Source organism: Sylvia atricapilla, chromosome 5 (genome assembly GCF_009819655.1).
Source record: "Sylvia atricapilla isolate bSylAtr1 chromosome 5, bSylAtr1.pri, whole genome shotgun sequence".
Lineage (NCBI taxonomy): Eukaryota > Metazoa > Chordata > Aves > Passeriformes > Sylviidae > Sylvia > Sylvia atricapilla.
This window is the reverse complement of record NC_089144.1, coordinates 3,390,746-3,409,562: the sequence shown is the minus strand read 5'-3', so window position 1 is coordinate 3,409,562 and position 18,817 is coordinate 3,390,746. Positions and strand designations below refer to the sequence as shown.

Genomic DNA, 18,817 nt, shown 5'->3' with positions numbered 1-18,817 from the left:
AATAATTTTTGTCACATAATTAAAGTAATCAGTATTTTTGCTTTGTTTCCCTCCACCTCATTCTTCTCCATAAATGTTTTGCTTTGTTCTTCAGCTTTTCTACTGGTAGCAACTGGACTTAGCATTTCACTGTGGGAATTGAACTTTTTGGAAATCGCTCGACACCAACTGATGTTTTATAACTTTTAAGGTTAAAAACTCAAGGTAAAATCGTTTATCAGCCAAGTCTGATTGTTTTAAGGATGAAAGAAAATTCATCTGGACACAAACAAAGCAGCAATACTTTTGTTTTTCCTTCTTCCAAGTCCGTAGAATATGGATTTAAGATGATGCTTTATAATCCCATATGAATTGTGTGTGCTGTGAAAGGAATCCACAGCTATGATGACTCATAGGGATTTTCTTAATGCATTCTGATACGTGGTATCCAAGTCCTTAGCATGGAACAGAGAGGTCACTGGAAAGCTGGGCTTTCTGAGCCATGGCTGAAGTGTAGCCAGTGTACTGCAGAACATGTGGAAGCACTCACTAAAGCACTGCACATTTCTGTCTGCCCAGCTGAGCCCTGTTCATATATCTTCACATTCTCCACAAGGGTGGAGAGAGCTGTCAAGAATACAGAATTTATTTTTCTTCCTCATGTTGTATTTTGGTAGCTTTGTGTCTCATGATGTTCAGGTGACAGGGTAGTAAAAGGGCAGCGCAGCAGCTCAGGCAGTGCTGTAAGCTGGAGTGGCCTTGCAGCAGTAAAAAGGGAACACAAAGATGAGAGTTGTTCCTTTAGCAGAGCATCCCATCTTGTATCCTGCTGAGAGGATGCAAGATCCACCCTTCACAGAATCATTAAGGTTGGAAAAGACCTCCAAGATCACTGAGTCCAACCTTTGGTCACCACCCTGCCAACCAGAGCATAGCACTGAGTGCCACATCACTGGGTCTTGAATACCCCAGGGATGGTGACTCCAGTGCTTTTTCCTTTCTTCCTGTGTCTCATAATTCCTTCCATAGTGGTGGTCTCTGTAATCAGAAAAACTTCCATGGATGAATGCATGTCCCAGGGGCAAGTCTCTGAAAGTGCTTGCTGTGCTCTGTATGGTGTGAATTATCAAATGAATGTAAAGGACACCTGATTTTGGCTAAGGGATACTCTTAGGTATCCCAAAGGTAAATTTATTACTGCTAAATAATAAAAAGTTGGCTTTCCTAGTTCAGACTAAAAAGGAAAGCACAGTTTTGTATATTATTCTCGAACTCATCAAAAGAGATTAGAGTTGCAGACACTGACATGACAAGCTCTAATGAGGAAAGTCGAGCTAGGAAAACTGAAATATCAGAGTTCACTCTGTGCTCAGCACAGTCTGACACAAGTCTAATATATTGATACACATAATTAAGTGTGGGTTTCCCCGACAAGTAGAAAGGGAATTTTAATAGTTTAAGAAGTCCCTAAGCTATCTGACCATCCTTGGCTTTCTCTTTGATCTGATGATTGGAGAACAGAAGGTTCTGTAAAGGCAGAGCTACCAGCAATTCCCAAGCTCAAGGTCCCCTCCATCCCCCCTCCGTGTGATTTGATCTCAGTATGAATATTTCTCATTTGATCTGCTGCTTTTTCAGTTTATCATTCAGTGCCTGGACCTCAGCTGGGCTTAAAATATTTAGAAAGAACTTGCCTAAAGTTGGTGGATAATTTAATGTGCAACTGCTTAACCCAGTGGGTTTTCAGAGAGGAAAACGCCAGGATTTAAAATGATGTGGAAATACTGATACAGAACTCCCATACTGAGAAAATGCCATTGTTTATCAATAGACTCCCTTGCACAGAATATTAATGACAATTCAAGCTGTCCTTGGATGGATTCTTATCCTTCTGGAGTTGCACAGTGTTGCACAGTGTGACAAGATGTACTTCAGTTGTAAAAACGTTCCTAATGCATAAATATTCTTGTAATATTTTGCCCTAAAGTGCACCCCATACTTTCTGTAGTGGTGAATATATTTTGCAGATGCTGCATTAACTGTGGGATTTGAGATTGGGATATCATATTATTACTATTTTCCATAGTATCCCTTGTGTGTAATTAAGAGAAATGACTTCTAATGAGTCCCTGACCTTCTTCAACCCGTTGGAATGAACCTAATCAAATTCAAACACATTTTATTAGGTACTTTATATTATACACATTCTTCCTTTGTCACATCCTGTTCTACCAGGGCAGAGCAACAGCTCATGAGCTGAAATACACTTGCTGTAATATGTCTTGTTAGACTTTGTGAAAGATGCTTTCTGGCAGGTGGTGATGCCATGGAGCTTTAGTAGTTTTTCAGCCCATTATCTGACACTATACAATTACATGTATTAACCATAAAAAATTACTTTTGCTAGGGTAATTCAGTTTATTCAGAGTACTGTAGTTGCTAGTCCATTTGACCACCAGCAATATCCTCAGAAATAAGTATGATAGATAATTATTCTGTTTGTAGTGGAGAGGGAAAAAAAAAAAAAAAAAAAGAGAAAATCAGTAATGAAAGAGGATTTGCATGTTTAATTTTACCTCCATATTTCCACTGGGCTAGCAACTGCATTTGTCACTGCATTTTTTCACATACCAGACCAGTTTATGATGATCGCAGGAATAATATTGTTGGCAACAAATGGAGCTGCATTGATCCTCATTTATGTGCTTTCATGAAAAATATCAGTGCTGATCATTGAAGTTGTATTCTGTTCAGGAATATGTCTTCAGAAGGTAACTGGCAGCAGAAGTAAACCTAGTGAAAGACAAAGAAAAAGAAAAAAAATTAAAATGTTCCGGCTCAGAAGCATTTAGGTTGACAGATCCCTTTTCTTTCTGTATTTGGGGCAAAAAATAGCTCTGTTGGATTTTATCACAAAACCCCGTATCTTTGCACAAAGCCTGTACAAGTGTATGTGGAACTTCCAAAATATTTCAAGTGACCCATCCACTATCTCCTCATCATTACGTGTATGAATTATGAGCACCCTTGACAGGAACTGCTATGATATTTACTGCAAACAGAATGACCTGGAATAATTCAAATGGGTTTAAAAAAAATCCTCCTACCAAGTGAAATCAGCTGATGACAGCTTTCTGATTGTACTTTACTTTTCTCTGTTTCCAAAGCTTTTGAAATTCTACTAAATCTTTTTGAACTAAATTCATTTTAAACTGTATTCATGAGGGTGAAAAACATATTTATGTTTTCTTGCTTTACTCAAGTTAATATCAACATATTTTTTGGTGGGGGGGCGAGGTAGAAATCTGTTGTAATTCCTGAACAAAATGCATTGCTTGCCACATGATAAATATTCTCATTGAGGGTCCTTAACATCCAGGGAGAATCTATTAATATAAAAAATATAGATTAGAATTGCTCGAGTTTATAAATATAAATGAATACATTAATTTATCTGCTGGGGAAATAAATTGTTGTAGATCACTCCTGCTCACAGTAAAATACATGGAATGAGGCTGATTCAAAAAAAGTTCATGTGTTGAAACTTTTCCATAACATCTGCTCTAGCAGAGTTGATTTGCAGCTGGTGGAATTGTCAAGGTATCACGCTGTCCATCTGCTCTGAGCATTGGGTGGGCCATCTCACACCTCCAAAGCCATCACTGAGCCTTAATGTGTCGGGGCTTCACAGGGTGATTTAATATTGGTTTATTCTGAAATGGATGAAGTGGGGCATCTGATGATGGCAGGGTGACCTCTGCATGTCTGTCAGAGGGAAGGATGAACACATCAGAGGAGAAGGTTGAGTGTCAGGTGTCATAATAACCATGTGTAACCAGAGTGAGTGGGATTGTGAGATTCAATGGGAGCCATGTAGCTGTTTACACCATTGTTCTACATGGTGTGTGGAACGGTTGAATTAATCTCCCCAGGCTCCCTTTATAGTCAGTGGAGAGAAATGTTCCAGGGTGCATTTTACTTTCTGCTATAGTTAGTAATAATAAAATACATTTTCAGTATTGTTTGGCATACAGTAGGATGTTATTAAGCTTTAACAAACTCTTTTGAATCTTGAATGTCCTTCCTGAATGACTTTGGCATTACTGTGTTCCAGGCTGACGTTTTTCAGAAGCAAAAGCAAACTAAGATGGTACTCTGGCTGATGGCAATTTAAAAATGTCACTAATAGCCTAGGAATGGTGACCTCAGCTCTCCTCCTGTTCAATAGCTAGGCCCTGAGGATTCATTTCACTGCTGTGATTTTTTTTGTACTCAGAAAAAACTCTTCCTTGCTGTACAGAAGAGGAAATAAAAATCTTGAGGAGACAGGGCCATTAATGATTAATGATAGACATTTAAAATTCAAAAAATCATCAAGTTGAAAACATGTTTCCACAGTCAAATTTTATTCCAAGTACTTTAACTCCTTTACAAGCTGTATTAGTTTGTGGTAAAAAGCCCGTTCATATTGAATGGTCATTAACTTAAAGTTTATTGAATTCAATGTTTTAGTTGCAGTTATTGCTATTTTTAAGATGCTATTGCTAATATTTCCCCCCTAAAAAAAAAAAAAAAAAAAAAAAAAAAAAGGATGGCTCAGTGATGAGAGAGTGGAAAAGAGAAATAAAATGCTTCTTGGTATGTTAAAGTTAGTAGTGATAGGACTGAGTGGGTAGTGAAACTGAAGATGTGAGTGATTTAAGCCCATTACTCTGGGTGACTATACAACATAGTTACTGCTGTGAGTGTAACTCATAATGTCTAATTTTTAAAATTGATAGTGATTCCTTTCTCGAGTCTTTTTCCTTATGAGCTTTGCTCATTTCACTGTCCGCTATTTTGTTCCCAAATCATGCTTTCAGCTGGAAGACTGTGTAAAGGAAGATGGCATATGAAATGGCCAGCTGATGCATTACATTGTCAAATGTAGCGTGCAAGTGGATTTGAAAGCTCAGTAAAAGGGTTCTACTGAAATTTTGCCTTAAACTTGGAGAGTATGTAATTCAAAAAAAAAGCATGCTAAAAACTGCCTGCTTTGGTGAAGACCCTCTCCTGGAATAGCACAACTAGGTAATGTTGTTTCCTCTATCATCCTCAGTGCAACCCTTTTGTGTTTTAGGGTTTAGACCCCAGCACTGGACTCCCCAAACAGATCCATAGGAATGTTCCTCTGTGAATTATCCTGGATTCAGAAGTAGAGGGTGGCTTTTGTTTCCAGTGTATGAGGAGCTGAAAGTGGTTTACCACTTGGCTGAAATAAGTGGCAAGTTCCATTAACTGCCTTTGACAATCCTGGAGTTATCCACACTTCCTCCATAAGGGAGTACAAGTTTGTTTTGTAGTGATGCTTGGTGCTTGTCTTTTCCTGGTTTCATTCCTCCTTTGAAGAGCTGCCACAGTTGTGCCTGTGGATGGTCACTTCTGAAAGTACCTGCTCCATCTTCTCTAATCCTCTGGGAAGGAGGGGAGATCTTTGGAGACAGATTTTAAATTAGCTAGGAGGTATGTCCAGGTAGATGCATGAAAAACAGACTCTTCTGGATGGCTGATTTTGGCTTGAATGTCTCTTCAAGGATTAGGTGCTCTGTTTAGTTATCAGCAATTTTTTTTGTGTGTGTGTATGTGTGTTTGGGTTTAGTTTTGGGTTTTTTTTTTTGTGTTTTTCTCCAGATTGGTTTATTTTTAAGCATGCTGAATAGGTTTTTGATGTCAGTGACTGAACAACAGAATGAAATGAAGCCACCACTGACTTAGATTAAAGGACTGAGGGATCACAAGTAGTTTCAGCAGTAGTTCAGTAAGTATCAGGGTTAAGACCGGTACACAACTAAAACTGGATATTGTTTTAAAACATTACACTAATTTTATTTGGTTTTCAACATTTAATAGATAGCTTAAGATTTAAAAATAATAAAAATAAGGCTTCTATGAATTAATCAAATATTTTCAAAGACTTCAAGTCTGTCCCTCACTAGAAGTTGAGTTTATCAGCAGGTTATAGGCTAATGGGTGACAGGGGCCAAACCATAGAGTAGGAAAGAATAGAAAAATCATATCAATGAACAGTCAAATATAAATGCTTTTAGCAACTGTCAGTGAATGTGACAGGTGTTGTGCAAAAACCAATTCAAATGTGGTTATATAATCAATTTTTTTTCCCCAGAAGAGAAGGAAATACTCCATTAACACTGATCTATACCACTTAAATACAATGTAAATGTTACAGGTATTGTATTTAATTCTGAAAAATTAAATGGAGAAATCTAGAATGAGAAATAAAGCTTCTTCTTTACAGGTTTCTTTCAAAATGCAAATTTATGTCTCAAGAGACCAGTGGAACTTAAAGTAGAAATACAGTCTGTATTTAGGGAGTTTTAAAAACACACATTACTGAATTGATAGAGCATAACAGTTCCTTTGCTTAGGCAGCGTTATGCTCCATCTTGTAAAATGTACTTGGGGAAATGTAAAATGCTTTATTAAACCTACAGTCCGTAACTAGAGTTGTTACGTTTTAATGTATATATTTTTCATTCATGGATTATTGAACCACTAAATCCAAAGAATTTGACCTCATGCCAAAAAAATTTCTTTAAGTCTCATTCTGAGTCTTTTTACTTCCTATGTGACTGGAACATAAACAAAATTCTCACATTTTAAAAATATTTTTCAGAGCTCCCCTGTATAAAATTGTACATTTAAAAGCAGGCAGGGAAGGAAGTGACTATTTACTTTTGCATAAACTGCTTTCAAAAAAAGAAGTCCATGAAGCATTTCTGGATGGGAGTTTCACAATTTTGGGGAGAAAATTCTTGAACATTGTGTTGTTCATAACCATGAGGGATATATGGATAAAGAAATGAGGAAAATAATTATATATTTCATTGCAAGAACTGGGTTTTTTTTTTCTCCAAACTTAAGGTTGATTCACTATATAGAGAGTGTCTTTCTCTCTACTTTCACATGGCACATTGCTCTTTCCTGCTAATGAAAAGCTGGCAGATGTTATAAAACAGTGGTGATTTAAGGTTACTGGTGTGCCCAGTGATTTCAGAGTATTGTCTTTGTGTTGTATTTGCCTTGTGGTTTTTTTTTCCACTGTTATTAGAAATAACTCCAGGGAAGAAGTTGAACTGCAAAGAGCCAAAAAGTAGGAAAAGGAACATCTCTCCTCTGCATTTTCCAGGGCTCCTAAAAAGTGATATTCATAGTGCATAAATTTCTCTATTGATCTGAAACATCTCATTGCTGTGCTTGAACCAACCATTCTTCTACAAACACACGTCTAGGATTTGTTATTCATCTCATGCCTGAAGAAAAACAAACTGAGAGAGTTAATGGATGTGTCTGTGGTCTAGGCTTCAAGATTTTCACTGCCAAAGTATCAGTCTAAAAGATTTCTTACTGGTGTTGATTGTGTTGACATTATTGACTTTCAGCAAAGGAACAATGGCATAATATTTGTGAAATGGAACACCAAGGAGAAAAATGAGTCAAATCACAAAGGTTGTCTTTATTGTTTCTGTATCTGTAAGAAAAAAGGATTGTTTTAGAACAAGTTTAGAAAGATGATGATTTGTGCTCTAAATATGCATAGCTCTATTATTGCAGGCCAAAAATATTTTGTCAGTAAAGAGGTAAAGATGTTTCAAACACTTTCTGAAAGAAAGGGAATTTGTACAAGGCAAATTTTGTGAGAACAATTTATGTTTTTGTTTTACTTGGTGTATTTTTTCTTTGTTAGTAATATTGATTTCCCTGAAATATAAGCTCTAACTTTTTCCTCTGATCCTCCCTCTCTTTTTCTTTTCTGTTCTCTTTGGTTGTTATTATAACAGCATTTCAGATATTTATTCTGAGGCATTTTCATGTGTAGAATATTTGTTAAAGAAGAATACAGCCAAGATACATAAGAGTTTATTTTTTTAGTTTCTAACTGAGAAATGATTGTGCCAACCCTTAGGCAATTAACTGTTTATTCAGGCTGTATGAATATATCTGCACTGTCTGTGCAGGTTTGGTTAATGACCAGACTCTTTGAATTCCTTACATTTGCCACAAATCCCTTTTTTAGTTTGTACTGATGAGGAAGAGGACATAACAGTGCACTGAAACCTTCTTTGAGAACATCTGATATGACAGAGAATATTTACCAGAACACCTCTTGCCTCAATTTGTGCTCCTCAATTTGTCTCTCAACAGAATCAACTTAGGAACTCCATTCACATTGCTTTCTTGGAAACTGTTATTTGTGTTGTGACATGAATTAAGCACCTCTTATTAATATAAATCATAATGCAGTGCAGTATTTGGAGTATCTTTTATTTCAAGCTAATGACTGTTTAATCAGTTTTACCATTTTTAAATAAGAAAATAATTCTCCTTTTAATTTAGCGTAAATCCTAATTGAATCTTCTTGCACCAAAAAAAAAAATAATTCAAAATAAAGTGAGTATTGCTTACAGTGTCTCTTCTGGACATTGCTGAACCCTCTGTGTAAAACAAGAATTAACAGAAACCACCCTTGTTTTTTTTCTTAAGAGAAAAATAATGTATTTTAAAATGTGTTGCAGTTATTTAGGTTTGTTTCTACTAAGAATGTTGAGGTGTTTTCTAGTAAATTTACCATCCTTGTAATCTTTCTATATATGGATATCATATACAGGTAATTTTTGTGTGTGGTTATTTTTTTGTAGGCTAGCTTTTGCTTATTTAATACATAGCCTTCGTGTTCTTAAATCATGCACAGTGAACTATTAAAACAGGAAAATGAAAAACCTGTGGCAGAGAAAGCTTGAAAAATAGTTATAAAATGGGAACACACATTTTCATGTACATAAATAAGACAAAGAAATGGAAATAATCCACGTTTTACTTGTCATATTTCAAGAATCTTCATAAGTGACCTTTTCATTTTCTGTAGTAATAGTAAGTTCTTCCTTTTTCTTTTCTCCCCTCCTTTTTTTTTTTTTACTTCGGTTGTTTCTGTTAGGGCCAGAATAAAAAAAAGAAGTTGTTACATTTACATGTCAAGAATCATGACATCTGGAGCAAAGCTGAATGCACTATTTCTTGGTGAGGGGGTTGCACAATAAGGCTTGACTGACATGACACAAAATCCCAGACGCTTTCCGATCAGCTCATTTAATTAAAACAAGATACTTGCTTCTGCACAGTGCCTGTGCGTCATCTATTACAAGCCTTTCAAAAGGCACGAATGTGCACTGTAAAATGGTATTAGATTGGCTTGTATGACTTGTGGTTCTGTTTGCAGATACCTCAAATCAGCTATGCATCCACAGCTCCGGAGCTGAGCGATAACACCAGGTATGACTACTTCTCTCGAGTGGTGCCGCCCGACTCCTACCAAGCACAGGCCATGGTGGACATCGTGACAGCCCTTGGGTGGAACTACGTCTCAACGCTGGCTTCTGAAGGCAACTATGGGGAGAGTGGTGTGGAGGCCTTCACGCAGATCTCCAGAGAGATTGGTGAGTGTGTGTGTGTTTGTCAGGTTTTTATAGCTGCCGGAGCGTCGCCGAGTCGCTGAGTCCTGATCAGGTGTGTGCAGCGTGATCAGAGCACCGTGGGTGTGTTGTCTGCACTCAAAAGTGGGTGATTTCAGTTCTTGCATGTCTGCCAAGGTGGCAATTCTGGCAGCAATTTAAGAAGAAAGGCAAAAAAATCTCTCTTGACCCTTTTGAAAAGGCGCAGCTCCTTGATGACTTAGGGGCAAAAGGTAACCAAATGCTGAACGGCAGCCAGATTTGAGGAAATGTAATTTTTGGTTTAGCCTAGGAAAATTATGGTCCAGTGAGAGCTTTTTCAGCACAGATAAACCTAGAGGTTTTAATTTTGATGAATTTTAAAAACAACAAAACCCATCCACTCTGAAGTAAAAAGACATAACCTTGCCAATTTTCCTTCATAATAAAATGTGCTGTACAAATACAGAGACACATGCACTATGAGAAGTATATTTAAATCCCTTTGATCCTTTTAAGATGTTTTTTTTCACACTTCAGAGTTCTTTCTGCCCTAAAAAAAAAAAAAAAAAAAAAAAAAAAAAAAAAAAAAAAAATAAAGGGCTGTTTCTTAGGAGCAGTAGGTTTTGGACACTAAGGAATAAGATGATGAGTAGCACGTGGTTTGAAAGAGCATGGAATTGGTCTTTCACCAAGTAAAATTTAACACCAAGTGTGAAATGAGAAACAGACCCCCACCCTCCCAGCAATTTTCCTGTCCTTCCTCCCAGAGCCTGGGTTAGTCTACTAGATTTGACTTTCAGGGCATGTACATATGAACTTCAGTTCTTTTGAATCAGCTTGGGTGAGAAAATATGATAATATCTCCCATTTTCACTAGCTGCATGTGAATATAGAGAGCATCTCTGTCATATAGGAGAGGACATGTGTGTTTTGGGTACTTATGCTTAAACCATAAAGGTAAGTGGTGACTTGCAAGAACCTGGTTGGAGGACAAAACTACAGTCATTCTTGACATTAGGGAACCAATATATGTAATATGTTCACTCATTTAACTGAAAAGTGTTTTAGCCTCTGATATTTCTGCCAGTTCCTGGGTGTCTTCATGGGAGAGCCAAAGCTGTGTACTGTGCCTTGCTTTGTTCTGGGGTTAGCAAAGGCATGTATAATCCTTTCATAGTTCTTATCTAAAAGAAATGGTTCATCTATGGCAAATAGGTTGGCTTCCCCAGACACTCACTGAATTCATTGGCTGAAAAAGAAATTTTTCTTGAAATCATCTACAACACAGCTAGGTCTGAGTTTTGAAAGGAAACAAAATACAGGACTTTTTACTGTTTCCCATTTCCAGGAATATGAGAGACCTTCAGATGGGTGCAAGCAAAAACTGTAATTACCTTATAATCACAATTACTTGAGTTTGTGTCAGTTGGATCTTCATCGATCCTGGAATAAAAGAGAGCATTGTAATTTGATAAATAATTAACATGAATAAGATAAATTAGCCAAATACTCTTAAAACGATTGTGAATCCAAAGCAGTTAAAATCATGAATAGGTGTCCTAAACATTAAAAGATCTGTGTAACACCCAGAAGTCGTGATTAGTGGTTTGAATTTTTGTCCTCTTGTGATTTATGTTTTCTGTTAACACATTTGATTTTTGGCAACCTCGGTGCTCTCAGCAACTTACCAACTATTGTGGGTATCAGGGACTCTAATGGTTTGAAGAAGAAAAGCAGAGGGAGGCAGACAAGTAATTTTTATTTCCTAGAAAAATACTCAGGTGAACAATCAGGTAAATCATATGTAACCACAGGGACATGATTGATAACCAGTGCAGAATTGTCAAGAACAAATAGTATCAAATCCATCTAATAATTTTCTTTGACAGGATAATAGCTTATAGCTGGAGAAAAAGCACTTGATGTGTCACATCTCTCCAATTTTGTAGTGTTATCTCAATTGTCACATACAGTATTCTCCTGAGCAAATTTGGCAATTGTGATCTAGGTGTAAATAGGCTGGATGCAGACCTATTTAGAAAACTTTTCTCAGAGAGCAATCAGCAATTATTTCTGTTTAAATGAAAGAATGTGTTGTGTGCTGTTTGGCAGTTGTTTAAGCTGGAACAGTTGCTAGCCAATATTTTCATGTTTAACCTAGATGGACTTGGAATGAAGATTACAATAAAATCTGGAGGTTTTAAGGTCAGAAGGAATAAGATTAGGACTAGGAGAGTATCTAGAAGAAATCCTTAGAGTCCAAATCTGAAAATCTTGTCTGGAAAAGGACAAATTTAAAATTCCAGCAAAGAATTTGGCTTCTGAAAGAAAGATCTGTACAGTGAGGAGTTCAGACAGACTGGTCAGAAAAGACTATTTTAAAAAATGATGCAGGGATGATAGTAAATTATAACCTATATTCCTGATGTTTTAATGGAATGTGCAGGTGGACATACCATCAGTAAAAAAACTTGAGCAATCCTCCAATTTGTCTGTCAGTGGTGGAACATCATTTTGACTCAGTACAGGTTTTGTGCCTCACTTCAGAAAAGGTGAAACTCCTCAAGCGAGCAAGAACAAAGACAAATCTCAAAAAGGTGGTCTGTGAAGAACAGCTGAGCAGGAAGGAAGGCTTAGTTCGCCTGAAGAAGTTGAGTAAGAAGAGGTGATAAAAATACTTTCAAATTGGCTTTTGCAGAAAGGCACTTGTTCATCCAAATACAGTGTATGTAAACGGGAATAATGGAATTAATCTCCAGGATGATTCTGTCTAGGTTTGGAGAAAGCCCCTTTTTATGTATAAGACATTAAGTATTCTATCAGCTTGCTTGGGGACATTTTGGAACCTCCATTGATAAGGATCCTGGAGAATGCCTTAGACAAACACCTGCCCAGGGATTATATAAGTGTACTTAGCTCTTGCTTGGGGCTGGGAGGTGGAATGGAGGATTCCTTAATGTCCCTTCCAGCCTGATCCTATTATCTACCCTCTTCAGACTTTTCATAGGGCTGGAAATGCTTTTAAAATGGAAACTGAATAGCATCTAACTATGAGGTCTGAGACTATAGAATAGGTTTACAAAACTCATCACAGAGCATAAGAGTGCACACAACAGCAAAACTTGGCCAGGTCTGTGTTAATAAACTGTGTGTTAAGAGAACCTAATTGGGACACTGTGCCTCTTGTGCAGCTGGCATTCAAATGTACAGGACAGCTCAACTTGCTGAGTGCTTTATGTCCCGCTTAAGATAAGTAGCCAACAACGGGAAGCAAAATGAATGTGAAGATTGTTGGAGTCCAGGACATCCCCTTGGATGGCCTGGGACCTGAGGAAGGGAATTTGAGCCCTGGACAGGGGGGTGTGGAGACGGTCCAGGGGCTCAGAGACCTTGGCACAGAGCCCAGGAAAACACCAGGTTTGATTTTGATCCATGGGAAAAGCTTTCAACATTGCAGAAGTAATTACGAACTTCCAGGATGTGAAAATTGTAGTTTAGCACAATAGATGATGTAGAATTTAATAGTTTTAGAATTTTTAGAATAGAAGTAAATGGGGACAAGATGGTGGAATTTGGGTGGTGCCTCATGTACTTCTCCTTCTTCCTGGTCCTCCATCTTTTGGGGTGGTGATGGCACAAAGTAGTTAGAGTGGATTGGACCGAAGTAGAAATGTCACTTCTGGTGTGGGCACTGGGCATTGGCACAAAATAGTAAATAACCAACAATAGTTATCTGTATAAATGTTAGGGGACATCCCATCTGTGGGCAGTCACCTCGTGTCCCAGCTGCTGTCCAGACCTCGGCTGGGAGCAGAGAAAATTTTGAGATACCAAATAATAAACAACATGAGAAACCTGAAAACAGACCTTGAGGACTCTGCTTTTTTACACTGACACGACTCGGGGCTTTTTAGAGGGCCAAGGACTTTAAACCACCTAAAGCTCGGGTGAGGACCGCCCCCCCCCCCCTCGACAAAGATCAGCATAATAAAAAGCAAAAAAAAAATTGAGAAGAGGATGTGAAAAATACTGATATACTCATTTCTGAAAACAATTTAGTGTATGAGAGGACATGTGAGATAGTAGATTTGAAAATATAAGTGGGGAGGCTTGTTTCTTTGGTTTATTATTTGTACTGTTTTTAAAGGAGAGTTGAAAATGGGCTAGGGTTTTACCTAATTTTACTAGGCAGATTAATTTAATGTACTAATTTAATATAAATTTGACCCTTTGTTTCTAATTTCTGGTTTGATTTGCCCTCTGTTTAACTTCTATTTCTTGATCAGTAACAGAAGCAAAAGGAAGAAACAGGCTCCCAAATGAAATGTGGAATACTGAAAAGGTCAAAGTGGTGCCACCCTGACATGTCACCAAATATATTACATATCAAAATCTGCTCTCATTTTAATGACAAAGATCTTGTCTGGGACAAAGCAGAACTGGAAATTAAATATTTTACATGACAACAATTGGAAGGAGATGATTCCAGCTCATTCTTCCATGCATTGTTTGAAGACAATGATTAAATTTATAGAATTTTCTACTCCCATTAAAAAGTTAATGATACCACTATAATCATTTTGACATCATGATCAAATCATTTTGGTACATTGACCAGAGGAATGAATTCATATTCATTGCTCAAGAGTTTAAGCATTAAACTGAAACTTGACTCACTGATACAAACTACAATGGGGGAAAAAAGGAAGCACATTTTACCAACTCTCCATTAAACTGTCGTGCTAAATATTAGTCTTTACTTTCTGTTCATTATCTTTGACCAAATGAACATTGGAAAATTTCTGATCCCACTTTATTCTAATGGTTTATTTTGCCTGTTATTAGAAACCAAATTAATTTAGCATTAGAGAGAAAGTCATGCAATGCTTTTCCCTTTTTTTCCCCAAAATACAAAAGCACTTGACTCAGACAAATCTCTTTGATTTCAGAATACTTGCTCAGTGCAATGTTTGTACTGGAAAATGTAACAAATCTACAAATAACGTATGAAATGCTACATGACATTTTATTCACCACTGTTGGTCAACTGCTGATAGGTACTGGGAGTGAAACACTTACGAAACCCTTAAAAGAGGAGGTAAAAGTGATAAAGACAGGTAGTGGAGCTGATCATTAAGTGAGAAACTTCAGCCCTTCTTGCCCCTTTTTCCTTGTAAATTGGTTTTGCATGTCTTGACATGGGTGTAAAGACAGCAATCAGCATTTTAATCAAAGAACATTTTTTTTTAGATCTTTGGTTGGTCAAAATAACAGCTTCATAGCAGCTTTATTCCAGAAGAGAATAATGCACTTAATATCATTTGTGTGACTTTGAATGCATATTTTCAGGAACAAGGTTCTGTAGTTTTACCTTCTCTACAACTCTACAACTGCAGTGTACCTTACTGGTACATTGCAGTTAACAGCATTTTTCTGAGCAAGGACTACAATTACTTCATGATCTTTCATAATATTGTCTCTTTACAGTGACAGTGCAACCTATCTATTAATGATAATGAATGCATGTGCTGAATGAATGCTGGAGTAGCTTTGTTTGTTTCAGACCTCAGCACAGGTAGCTGTATTTTGTTTCCATAGGGAATGGTCTGTGGCATTGATTTGACGTGGTTCTTAAATCATGTTTGTCTCTTTGTTAGTTCTTCCAAGGCATTTACAGCTGTGCATTGTACCTCTGCTTTTATCCAAATTGTTGGATCGCTTCTTCACAGAAGAATCAGAGAATAGTTAGGGTTAGAAGTGATCCTGAGAATCATCTAGTCCAACCCCCTTCCAAAGCAGGGTCTCCTACAGCAGGTTATAGAGGAATATGCCCAGGTGGGTTTTGAGTGTCTCCAGAGAGGCAGAATTACCTTTCACAAATTTTGGACTTCAGATTTTCCGTGGAGAAAGTGGAAGTCTGTTGGGAACTGGAGAGGGAGCTTTGAGCAGGAAAATAAAACTTAAAGGGTGTAACATTTCCTTTCCACTTAAACTTTGATTGATCATTTAGAAATAAGATGGATTGCTGTTAAGATTAGTTCACATTTTCTGCAGTAATCTCTGCATATGTTTGACATAAAGCTAAAGCTTTTTGTATTTTGTTAAGTAAGATGAATGGACTTCTCCCACACCCCCAAGATAGTGTTTAATAAAAGACTAAAAAAATCCTGCAACATGAAGATGAAAGAAATACAATACATAAAATGTAACCTTTCCCCCAGAGATATTTCTGCTTTAAAGTCTGTTTTCAGGCATAACGAATTAATTTTCGCAACTAATAATATTCTAACATACTCTCGCTATGGGTAAACAATTTAATTCAATTTTAAGTTTTATTTTCATATTTATGCAGATAAAACTCTATTGATAGCACTGTATTTCAAGCTGCAAGCTGTAATTAATAATAACAGTGTATAATTGGCTGCAGGAGCTTCAAAGTAATGTTGAAAAATTACAAAATCAGATGGTAGGTGTATTAATATTGCAAAAGCTTGAAAATTACTCTGGCAGTTTTTAATATTTGTCCCAATTAGTACCTGATAAAGAACACTATAATTTCTAGGGATCTAAAATGAAGGAATATTTTAATTTCTCTCAGTGGTGCTAATCAATGTGATATTCTTTAGCTATAATTATTTATTTTTTCTCTATAGTTTTAGGGAGATATCTTGGAACAGGAAGCATACTTTCTGGCCCTCCAGTAATTGTAGGAAGAGAGACTTTAATACTCTTGAGATGCTTCTTCTTCAGTCAATTAGTTAAGGCACTTATAAATGTCCTGTAGGAAGCTCACCAGCTGTAGTACCATAAGTACTACAGAGGTCTCTGTAGTAGCACTTTTTTTCTTCCTTTTGCTTCATGTGAACACCAGATGTTTGCACTGGTTGTGAACACAAATTCAAAGAATAATTAAAATGTCCAGGAAAGTTTATTTTATCAGTGCTATGACTTGTTTGGAGTCATTTAAAATCTCTTAACTTAGTCATGGTATCTAATTCAATTTTTTAAAATGTATAAATACAAACAAAATTGTAAATGCGATGATGCTAATTTTAAGCAAACAGATCAGATTAAAAATGAGATCCAACAAAAATAGTTTTGGTGAAATATAGCATGTGATGCCCCATATTGTTTAATGAAGAAAACTTTTTTCAAAGGAGAAACACTTTCCTCTTTGCAGACTGGAAAGTCTTGGTGTCTATACACTGAAGTCAGTAGTTTTAGGGAAACCATTTCAAAAAAGATATAAGGTGTGCTTTTTAATATTAGATGTGAAAAGGCATCTTAAAAGTCCTAAGGGATAGTGGTATATGTATTTGAGGTTTAAATCATTAGGTAAAATCTTTCTAAAAGGAAAGGCCAAATTTAGAAATCATTGCTTAAATTGTGGTCTGTATTATGCTTGAGACATCTATGATTATAAAGGATCTTTTCTGGCCATATAAACTGTTACTGAAATTTCTGAAACAAAAAGGAAGATAAATATATAGTTATCAATGTATCATCTGATCATTGAGGTGACAGGAAGAGAGTTTCTCAAGTGTTGCTCTTCCATGTATTGGGATGTATTACCATTGAGCCTGTAGCTCCTCATAGATTTTTTTGATTTTTTTTTGCTAGAAGGTGGCCCTGAGCAAACAATTCACACATGATTAAAAAACTCATGTGAAAGCAAAGTTAAAAAATGTCTAGATCAAAATATAGTCATTCTAGTTGTTCGTGACCAAATTTCACACAGTTCTATGAGCAGGAAGGGGATTTTAATTCAGTACCAGTGGATTTTCTTGTGTTAAGGAAAAGTATTTGTAAAGTTGATATTAGAAGGATAGTCATCAAAGATGCCAAATAGGATTTTGGTCTGAATGAAACTACCTATACTTTGGTTTTGTATTGTGATTTTTTTTTTGTGGTGAAAGACAGAGAACTATTGGAAAAAAAAATTGACAGCTTATCTTCCATGGTGGTTGTGTTTAATTGTTTAAAAATAAATTTAAAAACCCTCTTAATAATAAGTCCCAGAAGCTTTACAGATTTTGCCCTAAGTGAGACTTTTTCCCCCCTCCTTTATCAAGAACTGATTGAGTTCCTCAATCCTTTATTATTTTTTTTTTTTTTTTCATAAACTTCTGCTGTTGTCACTTCTGCAGAAAGCTCGTTTTCACACAAGATTCAGCCAGGCACCTTCTGTACTGCAGTGGTGTGAATGAATCAGGGATCAAACAGGCAGACTATGGCATGGCCTTGATCCGAGCCTGTGTGAGTGAACCCTGCCAACGTTTAATGGGTTTGCTTTCCCAGCTTGCACAGACTTTTGTAAGGAGAGCCTGTATTTAAGGGCACCATTTGAGAAAAACTGACAGGAAGGACCATGGTGACATGGGCTTGGGCTGTATTTACACAGTTCTTCTGTTAACATGGCAAAGGACTCACAGCATTTGAATTACAGTCTTGGCTGTGCTCCTGTCAGGAGGAGCTGTTTCTGATATCACAGAATATTCTGAGTTAAAAGGGATCCTCAGGGATCATCAAATCCATTTCTTAAGTGAATGGCCTGTGCAGGGATTGAACCTTCACAACCTTGGTGTTATAGCATCATACTCTCACCAGCTGAGCCAGTCTCAGGGTCTTCTGTGGTCTAGAATCAGTCTCATTCATGTTAAGAGGGTATACCTGATAAACTGTTGAGTCTGTTTGGTTTCCTGAGAATTTTTTTGTCTGTCTCTATGTCTTCTTGTCTTCAAATGGTTTCTATTGGTTTATAAATATTTAGCATTTTTTTAGAGGCCTTTGCTTTCTACCTGGAGGACTGTAAGTTTTAAAAATTGTGTGAGCGTCGCCTCATGATTGATATTAGCAATATCCTCTTAGTATCAGCCCTTGTGTGATCTGTAGCTGCAGTTAAAACAATGAAGCACTGGAACTGTCAGGACTGAGCCAGACACTGTGAGTCAATATCTTGTCTCCGGTGGTGGCCTCAGTACATGGAACAGAAAGACATCAAAACCTTAATTAGTCACTGGCAGAAACACTTATCCGAGGAGTTTTCTGCAACCCCAGGTATTTAGTGGTTGATACTTAGATTTCTTGAAGCATGAAAATTTATATCCATTTTAATTTCTTTCTGTTACCACTTTAACCTCACTTGTTAAATGTTCTCTTGTTTGGATGTTACAAATTGTATGCAGGAGAATTCAGCTAACCTCCTTCATAGCGTGCCTTCTTACTTAACTCTGGGTTATAAGATATGAAGTGATTGCAGTTTAATGGTTTCTGTTGTCACTTCCAGGATCCTTTATTTCATTTATATTTCTGTTAAGCTGTGTAGCCATGACTGAACACTCCAAGTAAAG

At 36.9% G+C, this 18,817-nt stretch overlaps 1 protein-coding gene across 1 annotated transcript in view; it reads left to right on the top strand.

Moving 5' to 3' along the window:
- The first annotated feature begins 9,196 nt into the window (after window positions 1–9,196).
- The window catches only part of GRM8 (glutamate metabotropic receptor 8), a 258,772-nt gene continuing 249,151 nt past the window's right edge, over window positions 9,197–18,817 (top strand). Inside the window, exons 1-2 of the mRNA XM_066319014.1 lie at window positions 9,197–9,205; window positions 9,254–9,470. Coding sequence (XP_066175111.1) covers window positions 9,197–9,205; window positions 9,254–9,470 — 226 coding nt within the window. The remainder of the gene's footprint in view (window positions 9,206–9,253; window positions 9,471–18,817) is intronic.